The 19,866-nt window shown below is 42.8% G+C and overlaps 2 protein-coding genes across 2 annotated transcripts in view; both read right to left on the bottom strand.

The window, feature by feature from the left end:
• Positions 1-748: 748 nt before the first annotated feature.
• Positions 749-3,674, bottom strand: ZDHHC23 (zinc finger DHHC-type palmitoyltransferase 23). The gene is made up of 4 exons (XM_062512601.1): positions 3,568-3,674; positions 2,694-3,389; positions 1,798-1,965; positions 749-1,016 (listed from the first exon to the last, which is right to left on the bottom strand). The coding sequence occupies exons 1-4, from the start codon at positions 3,672-3,674 to the stop codon at positions 749-751; spliced, it is 1,239 nt and encodes a 412-aa protein (XP_062368585.1).
• Positions 3,675-4,860: 1,186 nt separating this feature from the next.
• The window catches only part of GRAMD1C (GRAM domain containing 1C), a 53,747-nt gene continuing 38,741 nt past the window's right edge, over positions 4,861-19,866 (bottom strand). Inside the window, 9 exon segments of the mRNA XM_062512590.1 lie at positions 4,861-4,949; positions 6,690-6,795; positions 7,628-7,738; positions 8,234-8,291; positions 9,784-9,963; positions 10,655-10,758; positions 12,329-12,471; positions 13,508-13,626; positions 14,411-14,557. Of these exon segments, the coding sequence (XP_062368574.1) occupies positions 4,872-4,949; positions 6,690-6,795; positions 7,628-7,738; positions 8,234-8,291; positions 9,784-9,963; positions 10,655-10,758; positions 12,329-12,471; positions 13,508-13,626; positions 14,411-14,557 (1,046 nt within the window). The 3' untranslated portion in view covers positions 4,861-4,871.

Genomic DNA, 19,866 nt, shown 5'->3' with positions numbered 1-19,866 from the left:
AAAGCCTTCAAACCAATACAGACCCAGCTTGCAGAAAGAACAGTGGGATCTCTTTTCACTCATTTAGACAGACAGGGACAGAATAACAAATTTAGAGGTCAAGAGGTAAAGGCATCTTACAGAGTCCTACAGGAATGTAGCTCACAAAGGCACTTAATAGAAGCATGTACACAGCTGGATGGAATCAGAGATAGTCAAAAGAAATAAATATATGCACCAGAGAGGAGAGTGCTGCCCAATGACTGCCTAAACAGTCTCTTTGAGCCAAAGAGCCTGGTTTGTGCAGGGGTCCATCTGTTATCTGTATCCAAAGTTCTCTCTTTTGACTTCTCCAAAATGTTACATGTAGGTACAAACCCAGGGATTCCTTAACCTTTGCAGGAACCAGGGTACTCTCTGAAGCCCAGCAGCAGGTTCCTCCTGATGCCAGTATTCACATCTAAGGGAAACTCAATTTCTCAAAATGTTGTGCTCTTCATGCTGTTTCCCATGGTGGAAAAAGGCAGCAGGCTCCTCCTCTCCCCATCTGCACTTATGGCTTACTACTTTCTGCATCCTGTTGCTGGCTGACAGCATATGAAGAACCATTCCACCTGGGAAAACATCTGGTGTTGTCAGTGAGGGTATAGCCCACACATTGACCACGAGGAAAGGTTGTGCGAGGAAGGAGTCCTGGTAGGAGGGGCTGTTCCCCTGCTAAACAAAGTCAGTGAGCCATGACACAATGCCATCTGCAGAAAGAGGGCTGTCACACTATGTCCTCGGCAGAGCGCTGCGTAGGAGAAGACCCCAGGCCCAGGAAGTGGCCCCAGTTGCACAGGAGTCCCCTGTTATACTGGCCAGTATCTATCACTAACCCGCCCAGCAGTCTATGCCCAGTGTTGTCCCGCAGAGCCAGCCGAGCTTCCCTCTCAGTCACATTGTAGCTGATGTTCAACAGCTGGATAAGGAGGATGTATCCCATGCCAGCTGTTACAATGGCACAGTACCATACACAGGTGAACGACAGAGCGGAGCTGGCAGCAGGGGAAAAGATGGGAAGGAAGCCATTTAGTACTGGAACAGCTGCTTTAAAGTGACTTTCCCTGGTAATCACCATCCTTTCAAATCCCTGTCTACATCTGCCACAGTGATCTCACTTTGCTGCTTTCATCAGATAATACTTAAAGCTTTCTCAAAATTAAAGCTTCAAGGCTTACTTAATGAGAGTTTTTACTGCTATCAGAGCTACTCTTGCACACTGCCGTCACACAACCTAGCTCTTTACTCTTCCTGTTGTAATGGTGCTTGAGCTTTAAAGATCCCAGGATGCTCTCACTGGTCACGAGATGGAGTAGAGGAAGGGTCACTCGTGTACTAGCAGTGCCCTGCCCATCTGTGGTATTACTGGTCTCTGAACTTGTGTCCAACAGCTCCCACTACCTTCCCTGCCACACAGGGCATGTTCTAGGCAGATAACTTAAGAGTAAAGTAACTAGACAGTGAGGAATGAGAGAGAATGTGTGGATTCCAGGCTGTCAGACCATTACCTGCATCAGGGGGCATACATACTTACATCTACACATAACACGAATACTTCAAATCCTAGCTCCTTCAACTTTTTCCAAATAAATAGTGAACTCTCTCCAAGTCTCAGGCTGCCCACCTTGCTGAAAGCAGAGGCATGTCTTTGCTTTCCAGAGTTTTTTAGGGAGCACTTTGTGTCCAGGGCTGACAGCCAGCAGAACAAGGAGCAGGAGCTAAGCTGCCTGAGCAAGCCTGCCCCCACCCCAGCTCTCTCCCAGATAAACATCTCACCTGTAGTCAGAATAGGCCCCGGGGCAGTAGAGCAATGCCACAAATGGAGTTTGGCCCCTACAGATGGTGTGCAGGGTCAAGGTAATCCCATACACAGAGGTGAGCATGAAGAAGGAGAGTGCAAGGATGAAAGCTTGATGATTCTGCTCCCCTACGCAGCTGTTAATCCTCCAAAAGGAAAGAAAAGATTACTTTGCTTAAAAAAAGAAAGCATCTGCTATTTCTCCTTCCTCTCCCAGCTGTCAGAGAACCTGATTTCCAAGGTGCTTCCAGCTGATACAGGCTAAGAACTTTGAAAAATGTTCAAAGAAGCTTCATAACTTTTCTATATAAAGTTAAAAACATGAGACAATAGATCTGGAGGGTAACAGCAGCAGACTGTTTGCCTTAAATTTTTAGCAAGGGTAATATCCTTTGCTGAGACATATTATAACCTCCTTGGTTCCAGCACCACGTGCACACCCAAAAGGCAGCTTTGGGTTCCTTTGCCCCAGGAGAGCACTAATGCAACTTAACTGCAGGATCACTAGTGCTCCACAGACCAAGTCTAAAAACAAAACCAAAAAAACAAACAAACAAAAACAACAACAACAAAAAAAAATCCAAGAAAACCCACACCAAAAACAACCCCAAACTGATGAAAAACAGAGAAATAAAGGCAATTCTGAAGTATGCTGTAGAAGCTTTCAGCCATCAGGTCAACCCATTTAGAATAAACAGCTACTCTAACTGTTCTTTTAAAGGGTAAATACAAAGCTTTCTGTATTTAAAGAGTTGCATAAGGTCTAGCATATAGCAAAAGCAACTCTATTTACCAAGGACTGTAAAAAAACTTACTTTTAAAAGGAAGGAACTCAGAGAGAAAAAACAGGGAGCCTCAGCAGTGCAAAACCTACCAGACACAGTGATGGTCCAGTCTCCTCACACATCTGCCACAAAGCCGGCAGTGCCCTGCTCGGGCTGGCCTAATCAGCCGGCATTTAGTGCACCAGTCCTTTTTCACACCTTCTGGCTGCTCAGCTGACATCCTGCAATAACCTTTAGCCTCCCCATTCACAGTCCGACTGCTGCCAGCATCTGAGATGCTATGGAGCCCGCTGGAGCTCCCTCTAACATTCTTGTTGGGCAAACCTTGGTTCAATGGCTTCTCGTTACCTGCTGGGATGGGAAGGTAGCCAGGGTCCTTCTTGGCTCGAAACAGGGCTGCAAGCATAAGAATTAACCCGCACGTGAGAGCGACCACTTGGGAATACTCCACGTGACCCCGGGGAACCACCTCCCGGAGAAACACATAGTACATATATCCCAAAGAGAAGAGGCCCAGGCTCAAGAAAAAGAGAGTCCGTTCTTTCCTCCGGTGGGTGAGGTAGTAATACCACAGCACCACGACGGGCAGGGACGTCAGGATGATGAGCCCCAGCAGGAAGTGCAGGGAGGCAATGTGGAGGAAGACGGGCAGCAGGACGAGCGGTGGCACAAGGCTGAGGTTGATATTCACGGCCCCCGAGAACCAGGGGACCCGCAGCCGGTCCGCGATGGTGTCGGCGATCCTCTCCAGCGCTCCCGGGGGCAGGGATCTGCACGTCAGCCACCTGCAAACGAGGGGAGCACAGCGCCGGCTGGCACTGGGGCAGCCGCGCTCCCACCACATCCCTTTTCCCTCTCTCCCGACAAGTTTCCCAGGAAGCGGGGCGGCAACCCCGCGGGGACGCAGCCGCCAGGAGGGTGTCCCACAGCCGGGCGGCCCCCGGGGGTTCGCGGAGCCGATACCTGTCGCAGCCGTCGTCCAGCTCCTCGCAGTCGCAGCAGCACGCCACCAGATGGTTGCGCCGGCCGCGCCGGTCCACGTACTCGCAGCAGGAGAGCGGCTCCTCCATCGCTGCCGCCCGATCCGTCCCTCCCTCAGGACCGGGAGCGGCTCCCGCCGGTGGCGCCGCCTCAGGTGCCCCACGCGCGCCGCCGCCCCCGCCCCGCAGCGCCCGCCCGCCATTGGCCGCCCGCGCCGCGAGGTGTGCGGAGGGCGGAGCCCCCGCCTGGACCGTCCACCTGACGGCGGCGCCCACCAATGGCGCATGGGGGGCGGTGCCGCCGTCAAGCGGGGATACCTGCCTTAAAGTGGCAGTGCCACAGGTGACAGCCCGGACGCCCCGCTGCTCCCCGGGAGTGGACACGAGGCCGGGCATAGCTTCCCCCTTCACGCCTCTAAGCTGACCCTGCACCCCACCCCCTCCCTACCCCGCAACCCTGCGTTTGCATCACTGCCCGACGGGCTGAGCACTGCCTGAGACAAGCTCTGCCCTCCAAACACGACCAGCCTCGAGGGAGGGGGGGTCCTTGCGCTTTCTTAGATTTTCCTTCTGTATTAATCTTCTTTCCCTCAACCTGCTTAGAAAGCGCCTGAAGCACGTGAAAAGGTGTTTCATCATCAGTGGGCACACCATGCTGAAACACAACCCTTGATGGAGGAAAAACACTGAGGGCTGAAATTTCTCTGAGCTGGAAACATATGGCAAAAGGCAGCCTGCCAAAACTTGCAGTATGCAAGAGATATCAAACCCTTTCCTGTTAATTAATCTTAGGCATATTCTTCCTTAAGATGATGACTTGTTTCACAAGGTCCCCAAGGCTAAAAAAAAAGCCTATGAAGACCCTGTGTCTGTGAATCCACTACATTCATTTTTCTCCAAAGTGCTCTTCAGTGATGGTCATTTTCTACGTTGACACAAAAAGCTGCAATTTTGTAAGAGATAAGCCCAGTTCTCTGCTGAGGGTGTTTTTCCCTCTCTGAAGTGTTCAGATCTGCTCACCAGCAGAACAACTGCCCTCGCTCATTCACCATGGGATGGATCCAAGAGCTCTGCACTGTTGGGAATTGAGACTCCTGGCTGGCAGGGGAGAAAAGACTGCCAAGCTATGGCAATGTAGAACCCAACTTACATCTTCCACAAACCTTTATTCTATGCAGCTTTTGAGCTAAACAGTAGTCTAGAGGAGACAGTTACAATCCCTACCCCACAAGTCCTCACACACACATCCGTTCTTCCAATGTCTTCAATGAAAAGCTGATGTGGTTATTAACTCTCAGTCTTGCTGCTCCGCGTCCTGTTCAAGTCATCAAAGCTTCTTTGGAGCATGGAAAGGGAAATCTTCAGCTGTGAAGACACAATCATCCACCCCACCAATTACTTAAGTCGATCTCCTGCACAGGTGAGTGACATCAGGAATATAAAGTCTCCCTCTTCCTTTTCTTTTGAAGATTTCATCTGATTTCCTCCTCCCTGTTTCCATAAACAGTTGGCTTACTGTGCTCTCCTAACAGCTACATTCTGTAGAGTTTATAAATACTAACAGTCCAGGATAATAACATCTTAACACCTCACCAGACAACAGCACAGAAGATAAACCACCCCACTCGTTTTTAGTCACAGATAATGTTCTGTGCAAATACGCCAAGGAACATGGCAGTACAAGACGAATTTTCTTTTAGTACTTGGCCCTCCTAGTGCATTTTGGTGCATAAAACACGTTTAGATTATTGACAACCCTCCCAAAACACAAGGTAGCAAGCACTAAGATGTGTCAGGACTTCCAGACAAAAAGTGTTAATCTGGATAAAAAAGGTGGCTAAATTCTCACTCTTATTTTTTTTTTTTTTTTTAACACTGCGTGTTCAAAAAGCACTTAACACTTCAGAATTAGGAATTGTTTAGAGAGTATGCAGAGAAAATAAAAAGGGCACGGAAACCAGGAAACTAGAAATCTCTCAAGTGGAACTTCCAGCACTCAGGCTTTTTCAAGTTGTGATCAGAGTGGCTAATTAATAGATTAATAGCCGTTGGGTGTGCAGAAACACCTCTAAACAAGGAGTATAGAAAATGGCTTCTTTTTCTAACCTCCTTTAGTGCATGTAAGAGCAAAGAGCAAACGACGGAGAAAGCTACATGTGAACTCCCCCTTCAGCTTTCCCAAACTAATAATTTATTCCATTGCATTTTAAGATTTAATAAACGAAGTTAAAACCAGAACATTCCTGAGTAGCAAGTAAAAACTAAAGCATGAATTTACTGTCCTTCAGTTACTGAGTTGAAATTTCAGCCTAGGGATTGTAAGGATTTAAAAGTCATGGACTTCAGGATTAGAGAGAAGCAACACTATTCAATTTTTTTTTTGTGTGTATGTGTGTCTGTAGTATACAAGAGCCTGAAATTTTAAGTTATTATGAAGGAGGATTATCTTCTATGGATCCTTCAGAAACACAGAGTCTGCAGAAATTATTTTTCACTGGAGATTAGGTAGCCCCTTGATGCCAATGCTATGTGAAGCTCTTGCCAATATCTAGACGAGTGGTGGGGAGCAAATGCCAGGATAAATCTGAATGAAGAAACCCCATAAGATGGCAAAGCGCTTGATAAATCTTAATATGAGTGTTCTTAGAAAAGATAATCTGTTTTGAAATATTATAGTCTTTGCTTTGTCATGATTCAGAACTGAATTAACACATCTCTTAAGCACTGGACAAGCAGTTAAGAAAACAAGTTTAAGAAAATTAACATGGGTGCTTACATCTTAGTCAAATAAAATAAACTACACCAACCAAAAAAAGGAAAAAACCAAAACAAAACAAAACAACCCAAACAAACAAAGAAACAAACCCCCCAAAAAAAACCAACCAACAAAACCCCCAACCCTCCAAGAAACAAATTCAACACCAAAGCAACCCAAAACATCAGAACAAATACTGCCCATTAACTAAACTCAAGCCTAGGGCAAAACAGATCAAGAAAACTTTATATAGCACCAGACTACATCAAACAAAAGCCATGATAACACAAGGGAGAAATCCTGTGTTGTTGAGAAACAAGAACATCACCAGGAAGGATCTTCAGACCTACCTGCTCAAGCATTTCAATTGAGTCTCTTAAAACTCCCTTGACATGTTCAACCTGTTCCTTATCATACTGAGGTATCTCCTCTTTTGATACAATTTCTGGAGGTATGCTGAAAAAGATTGAGCTTACATAAGAAACATGAAACAAGAACCTCAATGGCTTTTTAAAAGCAACTGTTCTCTGCCACCATTCCTGGCCATTGCTAAAAGCATCCTCTTACAAAAGCCACATAAAAAGCTGCCTGAAGTTGAATTCCAATCCCTGTTTTCTTGAAGATAGTACCTCAGATCTTTGGAGGCAATGGCCACCAAAAGATTCTGCTCACATTGCATTTGCAATGTAAGGTCCACACTTCAGGGAGCAAGATCTTTCTTATGAAGAAAGTTGCTCTAAACAGTTCTGAGATGGTCACTATGGGAGGTCCCCACACTCCTTCCAGACTCAACATCAGATTATGGTTTTCACCTTTTTTGTTGATACTGTATTCAAAAGGAAGCAACATCTTTCTGTGTCAGAGTACAAAAGGCACCTAACATGGAAGTTTGAATCTCCTGCTAAATCTCCTCTCCTTCACACAGAGAGAAGCTAAAAAGCTAAATGAATCTTTAACATTCAATTTGAGAACATGCTGGTTCACACAGGATGAACATTTTGGTTCTGTAGTCAGCACTATGATTTCACAGAAGATGAGTCACAGCATGCTGATAAATGCTAACTAAGGTTAACATTTCTCCCAAAACAGCTTGTCGAAGGAGAAATTTATTACTGCAAGATGCAGTCAGACATGTCACTGGATTTCAACATTGACCACAGAAGTACAGCAAGCCCCAGACACTTCTGAAAACTTGTCACTGAATTTCATTGTTTATAATATATTTCTTTAGATCAGAGTCACACGTAAGCCAAGAAGAAAGCAAGAAAAGATTGTGAATTCAACTTACTTCAAAGAGCTTTCCTCCTGAAGCTGAACATGATAAAGGGACTGAGCTGCATGCTCTATCTTTGACAGTTTGAGGAACAGTGTTATATTGAGCAAGACCAAGAGCAGCAAACTGTAGAGACAAGAGAACAAAAATCAAGAGTTGTAACAATTTCAGCTGCAATGCTACAAACACAAGATCATGGCTAAAGACAGCTAAGGAAACAGAAACCTGTGAGGAAAAAAAAAGTGTGGGGAAGCACTATACTGAAAAATAGTATCTATCTGAACAAGTCTTAGCAGTTAGCATTAAGCTGGGTAATAGCTAACAGAAATAACCGTATCTCTTTTTGGAATTTTTGAAATTAGGAATCAGTAGATTCTAGACTTAATTTTTTTAATAGTATCAGACCTAAGAAAACCTGTAAGGTAGACTTGTTTGACAAGTCAGCATTTTCATCTTGCATGTCATTTCCAAGTCAATCCACTGCCTTTTTACACCTACATGCTCCACTCAAATTAGTTTATCATGCTGAATGCAATCTTAACATACAAATGAGGAATAAATACAGATAAAAACAAAGATAAGCTTGAATCAAGCAACATTTTAATGCAAGTGAGTACTTACAAGACACTCATTACTACAATGATGGCAGTGGTCCTAGTTACTGCATCTCTTTTCCTTCCTATAGGGTATGGAAGACAAGGAAGTTAGAAACTACTAAAGAACATTCCTCAAAGATGACTGCAGATAGATATATATAAGCACCCAGCATTTCACACAGAATAGGTCAACAACTTCTGATAGAAGAAAAAAAAAAGTCACGTAGGTGCACAGGATCACCTCCAACATTCACCAAGGCATTTTTGCAGCCATCTCTGAGAAGCTGGCTGAACAGTCACAGGCTCTTCCATCAGAATTCCTCCTACCCAGTGTGCTGTGGAGAACACAGGTCTGGGGCATGGTCACATTAAACCTGAATAGCCTGAGAAGTTTGCAGTCTATTCACTACTAACAGGCATATGCTCTGCTAGCTACACACAGCAGAGACAGGCTGCAAAGTGGCTCTCTCCTGCTTGCTCTCCTTCTCACATTCATCTTTCTCACAACCAGTGTCAGCCACGTTTTCCTGTAACTTGTCCCATCCTCACTGGATTGGATTATCTATCGTCCTGAAAACAGCCTTTCAAGAGGCCATCTGCTATTCATCAGGAAACAAGGATCCAACACCAAGGGACAGAGTGTGTGCTCTCTCCAAACTGAGCACCTATCACCGTGGGCACACTGATCTTTAAATATAATTAAACTTGCACATCCTGCCCTGGACAAAAGTCATACATAAAAGCTGTAATGTACAATGAGAGACATGCTCACCTGAAGAGGTGGAGCAACAGTAGCAAAATTAAGTAATTAGGAAGCAATTTCACATGCATAGAGAGTCCTTTACACATGCTGCTGATCCAAATATTCTCTCAGTGCTATCTCTTTAGGGAAGTGTTGTCTCCCTCTTTAGGGAGGTGTCCTTGGTCCTACTTCACTGTTGGCAATTCAACTTCTGTCATGGAATCCACCATTTCCTGGTGCAAACTAGTGCACAGATGTTCCTCATCTCTCTAGGTGAAGCTAATACTGTATATGCTGGTTGCCAAGTCTGTTGTGCCTAAGGGCAGCAGAACTGCAAGAAATGCTTCAGTGACCCAGAAATTACAGAAGCATATGGGAACCAGACTTCTTAACATTAAAAATAAATAATCAAAACTGAGACAAAGCCAAGAGGCAAGTGGCAAAGTTTAATCAACTCATGACCTGTGTGAGCAGTTATTTGAAGAAAAAGAGCAATTTTTCAGAAACTTTACAAGAATCAGGTTGCTGTTTTTTTCTCCTGATCCAATCTCATTTTCAATCCTTTGCAGATACAGAACAGTATTTAAGATTTTGGTTGACTTTTGTTTGCTTTAAAACTGAAGGTGATATTAGGCTTAACTTCATGAGATACTCATGATAGAAGTGATCATGCATGCTTCAAATCTACTTTATGCAAGCTTGAAGAAGCTTGAACTTGTTAAAGCTATCACAGACAAGAGTAATATACACACAGTGCTATTCTTGCACTATTTTAAGAGTTATGCTTTCTTGAACATACCTTTTGGAAAACATTTGATATAAAAAATTCCTACCTACTAAGCTGCCCTGAGACTCCACTCCCATGTCACCAGAGGAATGTTGGAAAGAGCGTTTGGGAAGTGATTCTACCACACCCCGGTGTAAAGTGCGCCGCCTTCGTCTCAGAGCAAGTAATTTCCCAGAGTCTTCTACAGACTGATTAATTGCATATTCCTCCATTAGGAGATCTGATTCTGCAGTGGAAAAAAAATAAGGTTATTGAACTGTCAAAAAGAAAGCTGGAAAGCTGGAAACAAATTGTGAGATATGCAAAGTGGCAGTGAGAGGAACCAGCACACCTTCCAGTACAAGAACTTAAAGCAGGTAATTGGCAAACTACACCCTGACCTCCACCCCTGTTCTATTTGCTAGAGGGCACACTTGGAACGCTCTGCAGAGGTGGGGCACACTCAGCCCAGGCTGGATTGTTCAATGCCAGACAGCAATTGGAAGAGCACTGAAAGACACTATTAGACTGAGACTAGGAATTGTGTTAAGACTGTGAGCCTGCAGCAGTGGCTGGCCAGGCTGGGAATAGACATTCATGGAGCCTGCCAAGTGCCACTGCTTCTATTCTCATATGCACAATAAAGGAAATTCTTAGGATAAGCACATGCAGTTGAGAATAACAGATTTCCTACTGCTCCTCATGCTTCCTTCTGAAAGCAATTATGGCCAGGTATACAAGAGCCCCTTGTTAGCCACAAGGCTTTTCATACCCTGGAACTGGCAGATACACTGATGACAGGAAATTCTGTCTTCAAGACTGCTTAGGTGTTGGCCTTGTTTTCAAGCCATTCTTCAAGGAGCCAGGTTTGACAGACACAAAAACATACATAGCAAAGGTAGCCTCCTTACTCCAGCACAAAGAAGAAAATATCTCACCAAGTTGTTTGAAGTTTTCCTGTATTCCTCCCCAGGTATTCTTCTCTATTACAGACTTGACAAGGCCCCAAGGCTGTTTTTTGTACTTCACTTCTGCAGAAACTCTAGCAAACAGAATGCAATAATGGAAGAGTGCTCTTCTAGGCAGTACAGTGATAGCAGAAGTCTCTTATCAGAAGCAGGCCTTCATCTTATGCCTAAAACCTGAAATACCAACTGGAACCGCCGTTGTTCTCCAGCTAGGCAGGACTTTCATTGAAAAAATGCAAGAGACAGACAGTAGCAAAGACAACATCTCTAGCTAAAGCATCAAAATCTAAATGTCCAAATTACGGGAAACATTTTGAAATGTTTTCCTTCAGACTCAGACTACCAGATGATTTCTACCCTCTGAAGCATTCTCATTTTAACACACATTTAAAACAGGATTCAGGCTTCCAGACAATAAAGTAATGATTTTTACTTTGTATGAGTATACATGATATATTACATGGGCACTACAATAGTAGAAGGTGAAATTCTTTATCACAACTCATACATCAAGTGCTCACATGCTACCCTGAGTAGACAGACAAATTATAATCTTTCTGTGAACATGAGAGAGGGGAAAATGACATTCCCACCATGAATTTCTCATGTCAAGCTAATCAATACGGCTTCCAGAATAAAAATTAATTGGACTAGAATCCTTCAGAGGGATGCTTCTAACAACCAAGTGAATCCCAAAACTATTCATAAAGGACAAGTCCTTGATTTCAGCCAAGAACACTGACCATCCCAGAACACACTCTTTTCAACTTTTCAGGTAATATTCCAAATCGACTTAAGCCCATTGTGTATGGGATAACAAAATAACTCCTTTCAAATAGCGTTCCTGAGCCATTTTAAGCACAGTTGAGTAACAGCTGTAACATCACCATGTGCCCTCTGTTCTGTACATGTATGCTCTGTGCACCACGTATACCTAGGTTTTTGCTCTTATCCTAGGGCTGTTGTATGTCTCAGATAAAACATGTCTAGATCTCAGAGAAGAGTGATTCATTAAAAAAAATCCAAAGCAGTCTACCAAGAACCTCACTCCCCTTCTTCCAGTAGAGAGGGAGTTTTCAGTACTTTTACAATCTGAGATTAGTCAGAATAGAATCCAGGCTTGCTAACCTTTCCTGAGTACTGATTAAAGTCTGAGATAAAAGCTCTTACTAAAGACAACAGCACTTCCAATGTTTTCAAAAAATGGGAGAGGAAATTCCATATCTAGGCAGAGTTCACTTGAGTGCCCTCCTTGCAAAATTAAGTACATTTTATCTTCCCTGCACATTCCTGTGAAACCATTCTCTTCTGCAGGCCTTTAGCAAGGATGTCTGGGAAACCTTCTAATAAAATATTTCAATTTTTTCCAATTTCTCCCACTGACACAGCTGCACTCAAAAACACAAGGCTGGTCAGCACCCAGTTCAGTCTTGGAGATGAGTTCTGTACTCAGAGTCAACATCTCAATTAATTTCTCACTGCATGAGATCCAAGCACAGCATACATGTGGCAAGAAATAGACTTAGCTTATTTTTCAGAAGAGAACCCAACATTCTCTGTACTGCTAGCAGATCTTTAACCTAATCAACTCAGAACATCCCTGCCTTGGCTTCTGCCCTCCCTCCGTGCAGCAGCCACGCTCACCGTAACCGGCACTTGTGACTGGATGTGCGGCTGATGCAGTATCTGTTCACAGTGTAGAAATAATCATGGTAGGGGACGTCGTGGGTCAGGACCTCAGCATCCACCTGGTAAGACTGACCTTTCTGGCTCTGCTTATGCAGGATCTATCATAAAAGAAAATAAAATTAAGAATGTATATTCATGGTAGACAAATTTTCCCTGCCCCCTGTCAGCCTGAGTTCCTTAGTGAACTCAAGGAGAGAGAAAGCCTGAAGAACCACTGCAAAAACCAGTTAAGAGAATATCAATTACAGGTGGGGTGGGAAAAGAGAAGATGCCTCCTATTAGAGCCAACATTAGCAGCAGCAATGTTGCTTCCCACTGCTACCTCAAGCACCAGATTCAAGGCTGCCCACTGCCTCATTACCACAGCTCTTCTTTGAGACCTTTCCCAAAGCAGAACTACAAAAGGGTTGAGATTGGAAGGCACCTCTGGTGCTTGTCTTGTCCAAAATCTCAGGCAGGACTATCTAGAGCCGGCTGCCCAGAACCACGTCTAGGTGGCTTTCCAATACCTCCGAGGAAGGAGGTACCACAACCACTGCTCAGTCACCCTCACAGTGAAAACGTGTTTCCTGATGTTCAGGAGGAATCATCTGTATTTCAGTTTGTTCATCACCTCTGGTCCTGTCACTGGGCACCTCTGAAATCTGTGGCCTTTAATGGTGAGGGCCTAACTCAGAATTTTCTGCACCCTCCCTTCAGATCCTTCTATATAGATAGATGGCCCTGAGCCATCTATCCAGCTCTCAGCCATTTCTCACATGGGATGCTCCAGTCCCTTTATCATTTTAGTGGCCCTTTGCTAAGCTCTTCACCTCTCACACTGGGGAGCCCAGAAGTGGACACTGAATTGTACGTTTTCACCCCCCAGTTCCTAAGAGATGTTTATACTTCTTCCCACAGGTTTTGTGGGGGTTTACAGCCATCTGCAAAGGTAGGAAGCCTCTCTCTTTAAAAAGCATTGGCTCAGTAATGGTGAGAGACTGCAAGCCACCCTCAGAGATACTCTGTTTAAACTGCAGATGCACATTCAGTTCACTGAACTTTAATCCATAGTCACAACTCTTGACAGACCATAGAGATTACCTGCCCCTTGCTTTAAAGGGCACCAGACAGACACACAAATGCACACAGTACCTGCTTTTCAGTTGCAGTTGTGAACTTCCCACAGAGTGGATTGTTAATCGTTACAGTGTATGTCAAAGTCCTCAACTGATTGCCATTGGAGTCTCTATTCCAAGGGGTTGATACAGCATCTAGATGAGAAGTTATGCAAAATCTCACAAAAATTACCTGAAGGGCATTATCTCTCCCCTATCATGTCTTAAGACTTTGAGAACAGGAATAGGGGGAAAGACAGAAAACTGATTCAAAATAGTTGTGGGGTTTTTCCAGGAAAAATAATATCCATGTAGTCTGCTAATAAACAAAGGTGAGGCTCTGAATAGCTGAGCCTGAATCTACTGAAAGAGACTGGAGGGTAGAGAAAAGAATAAGCAGTTAAATGAAAATATGTCATTTCCCATTTGCTTAAAGTGGAATAGATTCACTTAGCATTATCAAAAGCTTTTGCCACTTTGCCTTCCAAGCTGACACTGAATAAATATAACCCTTTTAGACTTAATTTTCTGTTCTTATGGTCTCAGTGAATAAAATTTACTCATTCCGAAAATTAAGGCCCGTGAGTACATTTAGGAGGATGCAATGATTTTTTGCCTGTACAAATTTCACTATTTCTGGGACACAATGCAATCAGAAACATCCCATAGAATTGCATCAACTTAATCGCCTACTCAAAATTCAGGCATTAAGGTGAAGTTTTGTGGTGCATTGAAATGAGGGTTTTACTCCAAAATGTACATACCTAGGGAAATAATAGTCTAGCTTTAAATATCCTCTCTCATGGTGAAACTTTAAAGTTTAAAAATTCTTTTAAAGCAAGCAGAAACTTAAAATTTAACTTAACCCTATTTAGCAATTCTCAGAGGTAAGAATTTTCAGGGTAGCTTGTAACAGAGAGAAGGTAGAAGAGTTTATTACCTACTATACTCCTGGAATTAAGAAACCTCTGCATGAAGTGAGAATTGGTGAAAAGGATTTCAAACATCTTATCTGCAGTGATGTGGAAAACTCTGTTTATAAAGAGTCTCCCATAAGGATCATTGTCAGAGACAGTCTCCTTCACTGCTAAGAAAGACAGAGAGATCAGGTTAAGAACAGTATTATGAATAACTTCTATAGCATTCTAAACTTCATTACAGCTTAAATCCTTCCCAAGCTTGCATCAGCATTTGTTTCTCACTCTCAGAAACCCACTGAGAAAGCAGCAAATCATTTGATAGGTAGGTTGCCTTCAGGAACAAAGTCCAGAGCCGATTTTCAAATACACACCACTACCACTACTTCCTAGAGCGATTTGATAAATTCACAGCACAAGGTACCATCCCTTTAATTTTGCCTTCAGTATTCTACTAATCCTGCAAGAGACACTGGGGAAGGAAAGAAAGTTAGCATAATTTTCATTAATATGTGAATCTATTGTATAAAAGACAAGCAAGAAGCACAGTAAAACCATAACAGTTTTCTTCCTGTGTCTGGTTGCAGAATTCTGCTTTAAACATCTGTAATACTGGTAATGTCCATAGTCTAAGGGACCAGACAGACTCCCAAACAGTTCTTCCCTCCATACCTATTGAACAGGAACACAAGGGATACCTTGCTCCATTTTGCAGTCCCCAAATATGCACAAAGAGGCTCAGAGGCTCAAATGCCATCACCTATTTCAAAGCCACTGAGCACCGCAGTGGCATTCTGTAGCTGCAGCGCTAATCTTTGCTACTTCTGCTTCTTGGTGGCTGCTTGCACGACTCAGCTTTGTGATTGTCTCAGCCACAAGAGATAAGGGATAGAATTATAATCCTGGAGGGCAAGCAGTTTCCTGTGCCAATCCCAACTCAATCTGTTTATGCTTTAGAAACAAGTCAATCCTGAACTATAACTATCAGCAAGACAAACAAGCCCTCCCCTCCCCCCCCAAAATGAAACAAGAAGCCCAAAATCAAATATTGCAGCAGACAGACAAGTCAGGATGGCCAAGCTTTAAACTGATACAAATGAATGCTCTGGGCTAGGAAAGGTAAGTGGCAGCCGCGAATCCAAATGTAGGCTGTAGTTCACAAGCTGCCTGTAGGCTAAGGTAAAAGCACTTAAAACATTATTGGCTTGGTAGCAGTCAGTATGGATAAGGCAAATGCAGCTGAACAACCACAGCATTCCCCAACAAAACCCAGTTCTGACTGAGCAGACTTCCTCTCAAGTGCTGCTCCTAGCCTGCTAGAACTTCTGACTCCATAAAAAGCTCTCCTTGATCTCATCAGGCTTCAAAGTAGGACTCCAAAAGTGAAGCATGAGTGTTGTGTTTTTGTGCTTGCACAAGAGATTGACTTCCTCGCCATGCCATGTTCTGCTTATGCAATTGTAATTCTACACAATTATGAGATGGGACACAAAGCAAACATAGATTTCAAGAGGCCTATTTAACCAGTCAATACACATAGAATACGAATTCTGCTGCGCTGAAACATTCTGCAGGAAGCCAGAAATTCAGCCTGAATTTTCAGCTAATACTCACTGCATTTCCTATCCCAGCTGAATTTAACTCCAACAAAAGGCAGGCTAAGTGAACTGTAAGTCTGACCTCATTTAACAAGACCTCAACATTACAGATCTGTCCTTCCAGAGTGCACTCCCACATCCTCTCTTTTGCTAAGAGACAGGAAGCTTCACATACTGATCCTGACATCCCCTCTGCCTACTGTGCATCAGCTACTAGCATGGCATCAGATACCAGGCAATTCAAACCTAGTTACCGTGGTTGTGTGTTACTCAGCTGGACCTTGACATGCCCAAGGAACACGCTACCACTTGGAGAAAGAAAAAAGACCCAGACACATGACCAAGCTACCAGATAAGCATCAGATCAGCCTTGTCAGCTATTTGTATATGTCTTAGCAAACACCAGACAACCTCTGCCTCACTGAGCCTGAGCTAAACAACGCAACATCATATTCACCTGAAATGCCTGAGGACAGCTATTTTTCTGCTGATGCAAGGTAGTTTGGTAAGCCAGGGCAACCTGTGATACACACATAGCCCATGCTTTATTACCTTAAGGTGCAGATCTTGCTACCAAGCTCTGTTACTCTGAGTTTGTCCTCTTTCTAGTGAGTCTGAGGAAAGAGCACCCACATGTTTACACAAAACTTTCCATAAATTAATTTACCTACAGTATCTCTATATGGTCACGTCTCTAATAAGGAACAGTCAATTAAGTGACAAGTGCATGAGTATCTATTGAGAAATGTTTTTTACTTATAATTTTTCTCAGCTCTTTGAAAAAACAAAAGGGTTTTTTTAGAAAACTGTTAGCACACACAGCAGTAATTTTCAGAAAATCCAAGCTAAACCTGGGTTTACATATCAGGCTCATCAGCTGCTTTAGATGCTAGGATTCAAACAGCTGTTCTCCAGAAAAACTAAACATTTTGGACAATGGTCTAGAAGGTGCATGTATGTTTAAGTGCTGCTGTGAGTTCCACACCCATGGAACCAAGTAGCAAGATATACCAAGGTCTTGACAAGCTTCAGGTCACTTCCATCTGGCCTCAAAATTATCTGTAGAAATCGTAGATGAAGCAGTGAGCACAAACAGTAACACAGCAATAAATAAGTGTACACTTTATACACTTGCAATTTGAACACAACAGGCATCTTTAAACAGGCATTTCTGCTACAAGTGAAGATGCAGGTTTGTCCGTTTCATTTGTTTTAACTCACACAGGTAAACTTGTATCTGCCTTAATTTTTCACAACAGTAGGGCAAACATGAAGCATTTTACCTAAGACTGGTTCAGAATGCTCTTTATCAACAATATGTTTAGTGCAAATCCAGAGATGTCAGTCTAACTCCTTCACTTCCAGTGCTGTTTTAAACACTCAGCAACATACAATTATTGACACTAACTCTCTTAACCTGAATACATTTTATAGTTGAATTGGAGCTGTCTGCTAAAAGAACATGAGATTATTCTGACTTTAGGTAAGGATCCCATGGGACCCAAAAAACACACAAGTAAACATATTACCCGGAGTGTCCTGGTTCAGCCTAATGAGAGGTCTATTCCCTCCCCCACTACTGCCTTGCACTTCATAAGGTCATTTTCATCACTGCAACACAAGCTGTGAAATAATGTTTGAATATAATACCATTATGCAGCAGGGATGGCAGAGGTTTAAAGACACCTGCAATGCAAAAAAATTCAGAAAATGGGGGGGAAGGGATAGTAAGAAAAACATGTTATTAAAATTTCTATCAACCACCAACAGCAAAAAGCTAAACACATATCACAAGCAAATTAGTAAGAAGGTTGATTTTTTCACTCCACAGCATTGGGGGAGGATCAGGATTTTTAATAAGTATGTATGCAAATCTTGGAACTGTTGAACATTTCTATACTGGGGATGGGAAAAAACTTACATGCCACATGAAAGACACATAGGTAGAAGCTTTTAACCAAAACCACCAGAAATCAAGAATAAAACCAATTCCTAGAAGTGGACATCTTCCAGACATCATCTATTTAAAAAGACTGTATCAGCAGTATTAACCATTTTCTGAGAGCTCACCTATACTTTAAAGACTAGATACAGAAATATCTTGGGGAGCTGCTAAGTAAGTACTGTCACCATGCTAGCTTTTTCCAGTTCACAAGATAAAAAAATCCCCACAACATTTTGCCTTCAGGTAACTCAAACATATACCCTCCAAACACCAAAGTAAATAATTTAAAAATCTATATCCTTTCAGTATTTTGATTAATATGCCAGTGACTTGGCTCCTCTTCCTTACATACACTGCATATACCATTTTTTTTACTGGGGAGGGAGGGGGACAACTAACACAGGGCTGAACCTAATTTCAACTCTCCTATATTTCAAACACTCTATGCTCTATATACCTCTGTCTGCAAGCAGTCAAGCTTCTGCTGCGCCCATCTTACAGCATCACAGTGCTGCTCTCCAGCACAGACCATGCATTTAAGGTGGTTATTAGCACACACAGAAACAACACACAAGTAAGTCTCTCATGTTACACAAGAAGGACAGAAATATGTGATCTCCCAGTATAGAGTAGAGCCTTCTAGCAGAAAATACTATTTTTCCAATATCCTGCTTCCCCCCCTCTTTCTTTGAGGTATTGCATGTCGTTGAACGTAATCACTGAGAAGAAACAAATTACCCTATATATTAGAGTCCTTGAGGAATTTTAAAAGATCTCTTGGCCTTGTGTTGGAAACATGTATTCTATGCTTGAACTAAAATCTGTTTTCTGAAATTCAGAATTAAGGTCACAGATATTAATGTTTAGCTTAGCCAAAAGTTTGTCATGGCCCAGGTTTTTACTCTGGTTTATGAAACTGGACAAAAACACCAAGATGCAGGTCAATAGGCCAGTGGTGCACAGTGGGATGCAGACCCCCATCCCCAAGGTGAGAACTGCTTAGGACAAGGGAATTAATGTGAAGAACAACAGTCTTGAGCTTGCCCCTCACCTTATTTGCCAGGACACCTCCATGGGCAGCCTGAGTATGAACCAGAGGACACAAGAGAAATTAATCGTATGGGTAAACCTTTGCCATGTAGGAAAGCTAGTTTCATTTGCATGAAGGAATTCACCTTGTAACAGTGTGGGGCAACTGCAACAGAAAACAGACAGAGAAACAGAAGAAAAAATTCTAAGCATGAATATTCTGAGAGAAAAGATTAATGTTGAGTCTAGAAAATCCTGCTCTGAATAAAAAAATACTAGTCTTGGGGAAAGGAAGATAAATAAGAAAAGCAGCACAAAGTCAGCTGTCTTTTTAATAAAGAGACATCTCCAGTTTAATATGCTCTACTTATTAAACATCACTAATGCAGGCATGACAGGGAATATTTACCTGCTATCATTTAGGCAACTAGCAGCAGGAAAGACAACAGGACTGCTTTTTAATCAGTTTCCCTGGAGACCTTTGCCGTAAAAAAAATCCAGAGACCAACAAAGATGTAGTAATAGAAAGATACGAAAGATGCAAAATAGCAAAAAAAATTGCAAAGGCAAAAACTTTCTACTGCTCTAAAAGGCACACCTGTAAAAGAGTAAATTAATTTGTGAAGCTCGTTAAATGTGTAGGAATATGGCATAAACAGCCTGTTCAAGTAGGTATATTCACAAAAAATTATAATGCCTGACATGCACTGAATTGAATCTGAACTCAAGCCAACACAGAAGCAGTATGAGTGAGCAACAGCAGAGTTAATGAATATAAGCATATCCTCAGGCAAAAATCACAACTTGAAGGCAGCCAACTCCATCCACAGCTCTGAAAGCTTTCCTGGACACCTCAACAATCCCCCCCCATAATGACACCTGCAAACAACTTCAACTGTCAACTCTG

The sequence above is a fragment of the Cinclus cinclus genome, chromosome 2, assembly GCF_963662255.1.
Source record: "Cinclus cinclus chromosome 2, bCinCin1.1, whole genome shotgun sequence".
Taxonomy (NCBI): Eukaryota; Metazoa; Chordata; class Aves; order Passeriformes; family Cinclidae; genus Cinclus; species Cinclus cinclus.
This window is presented reverse-complemented; position numbering and strand designations above follow the sequence as displayed.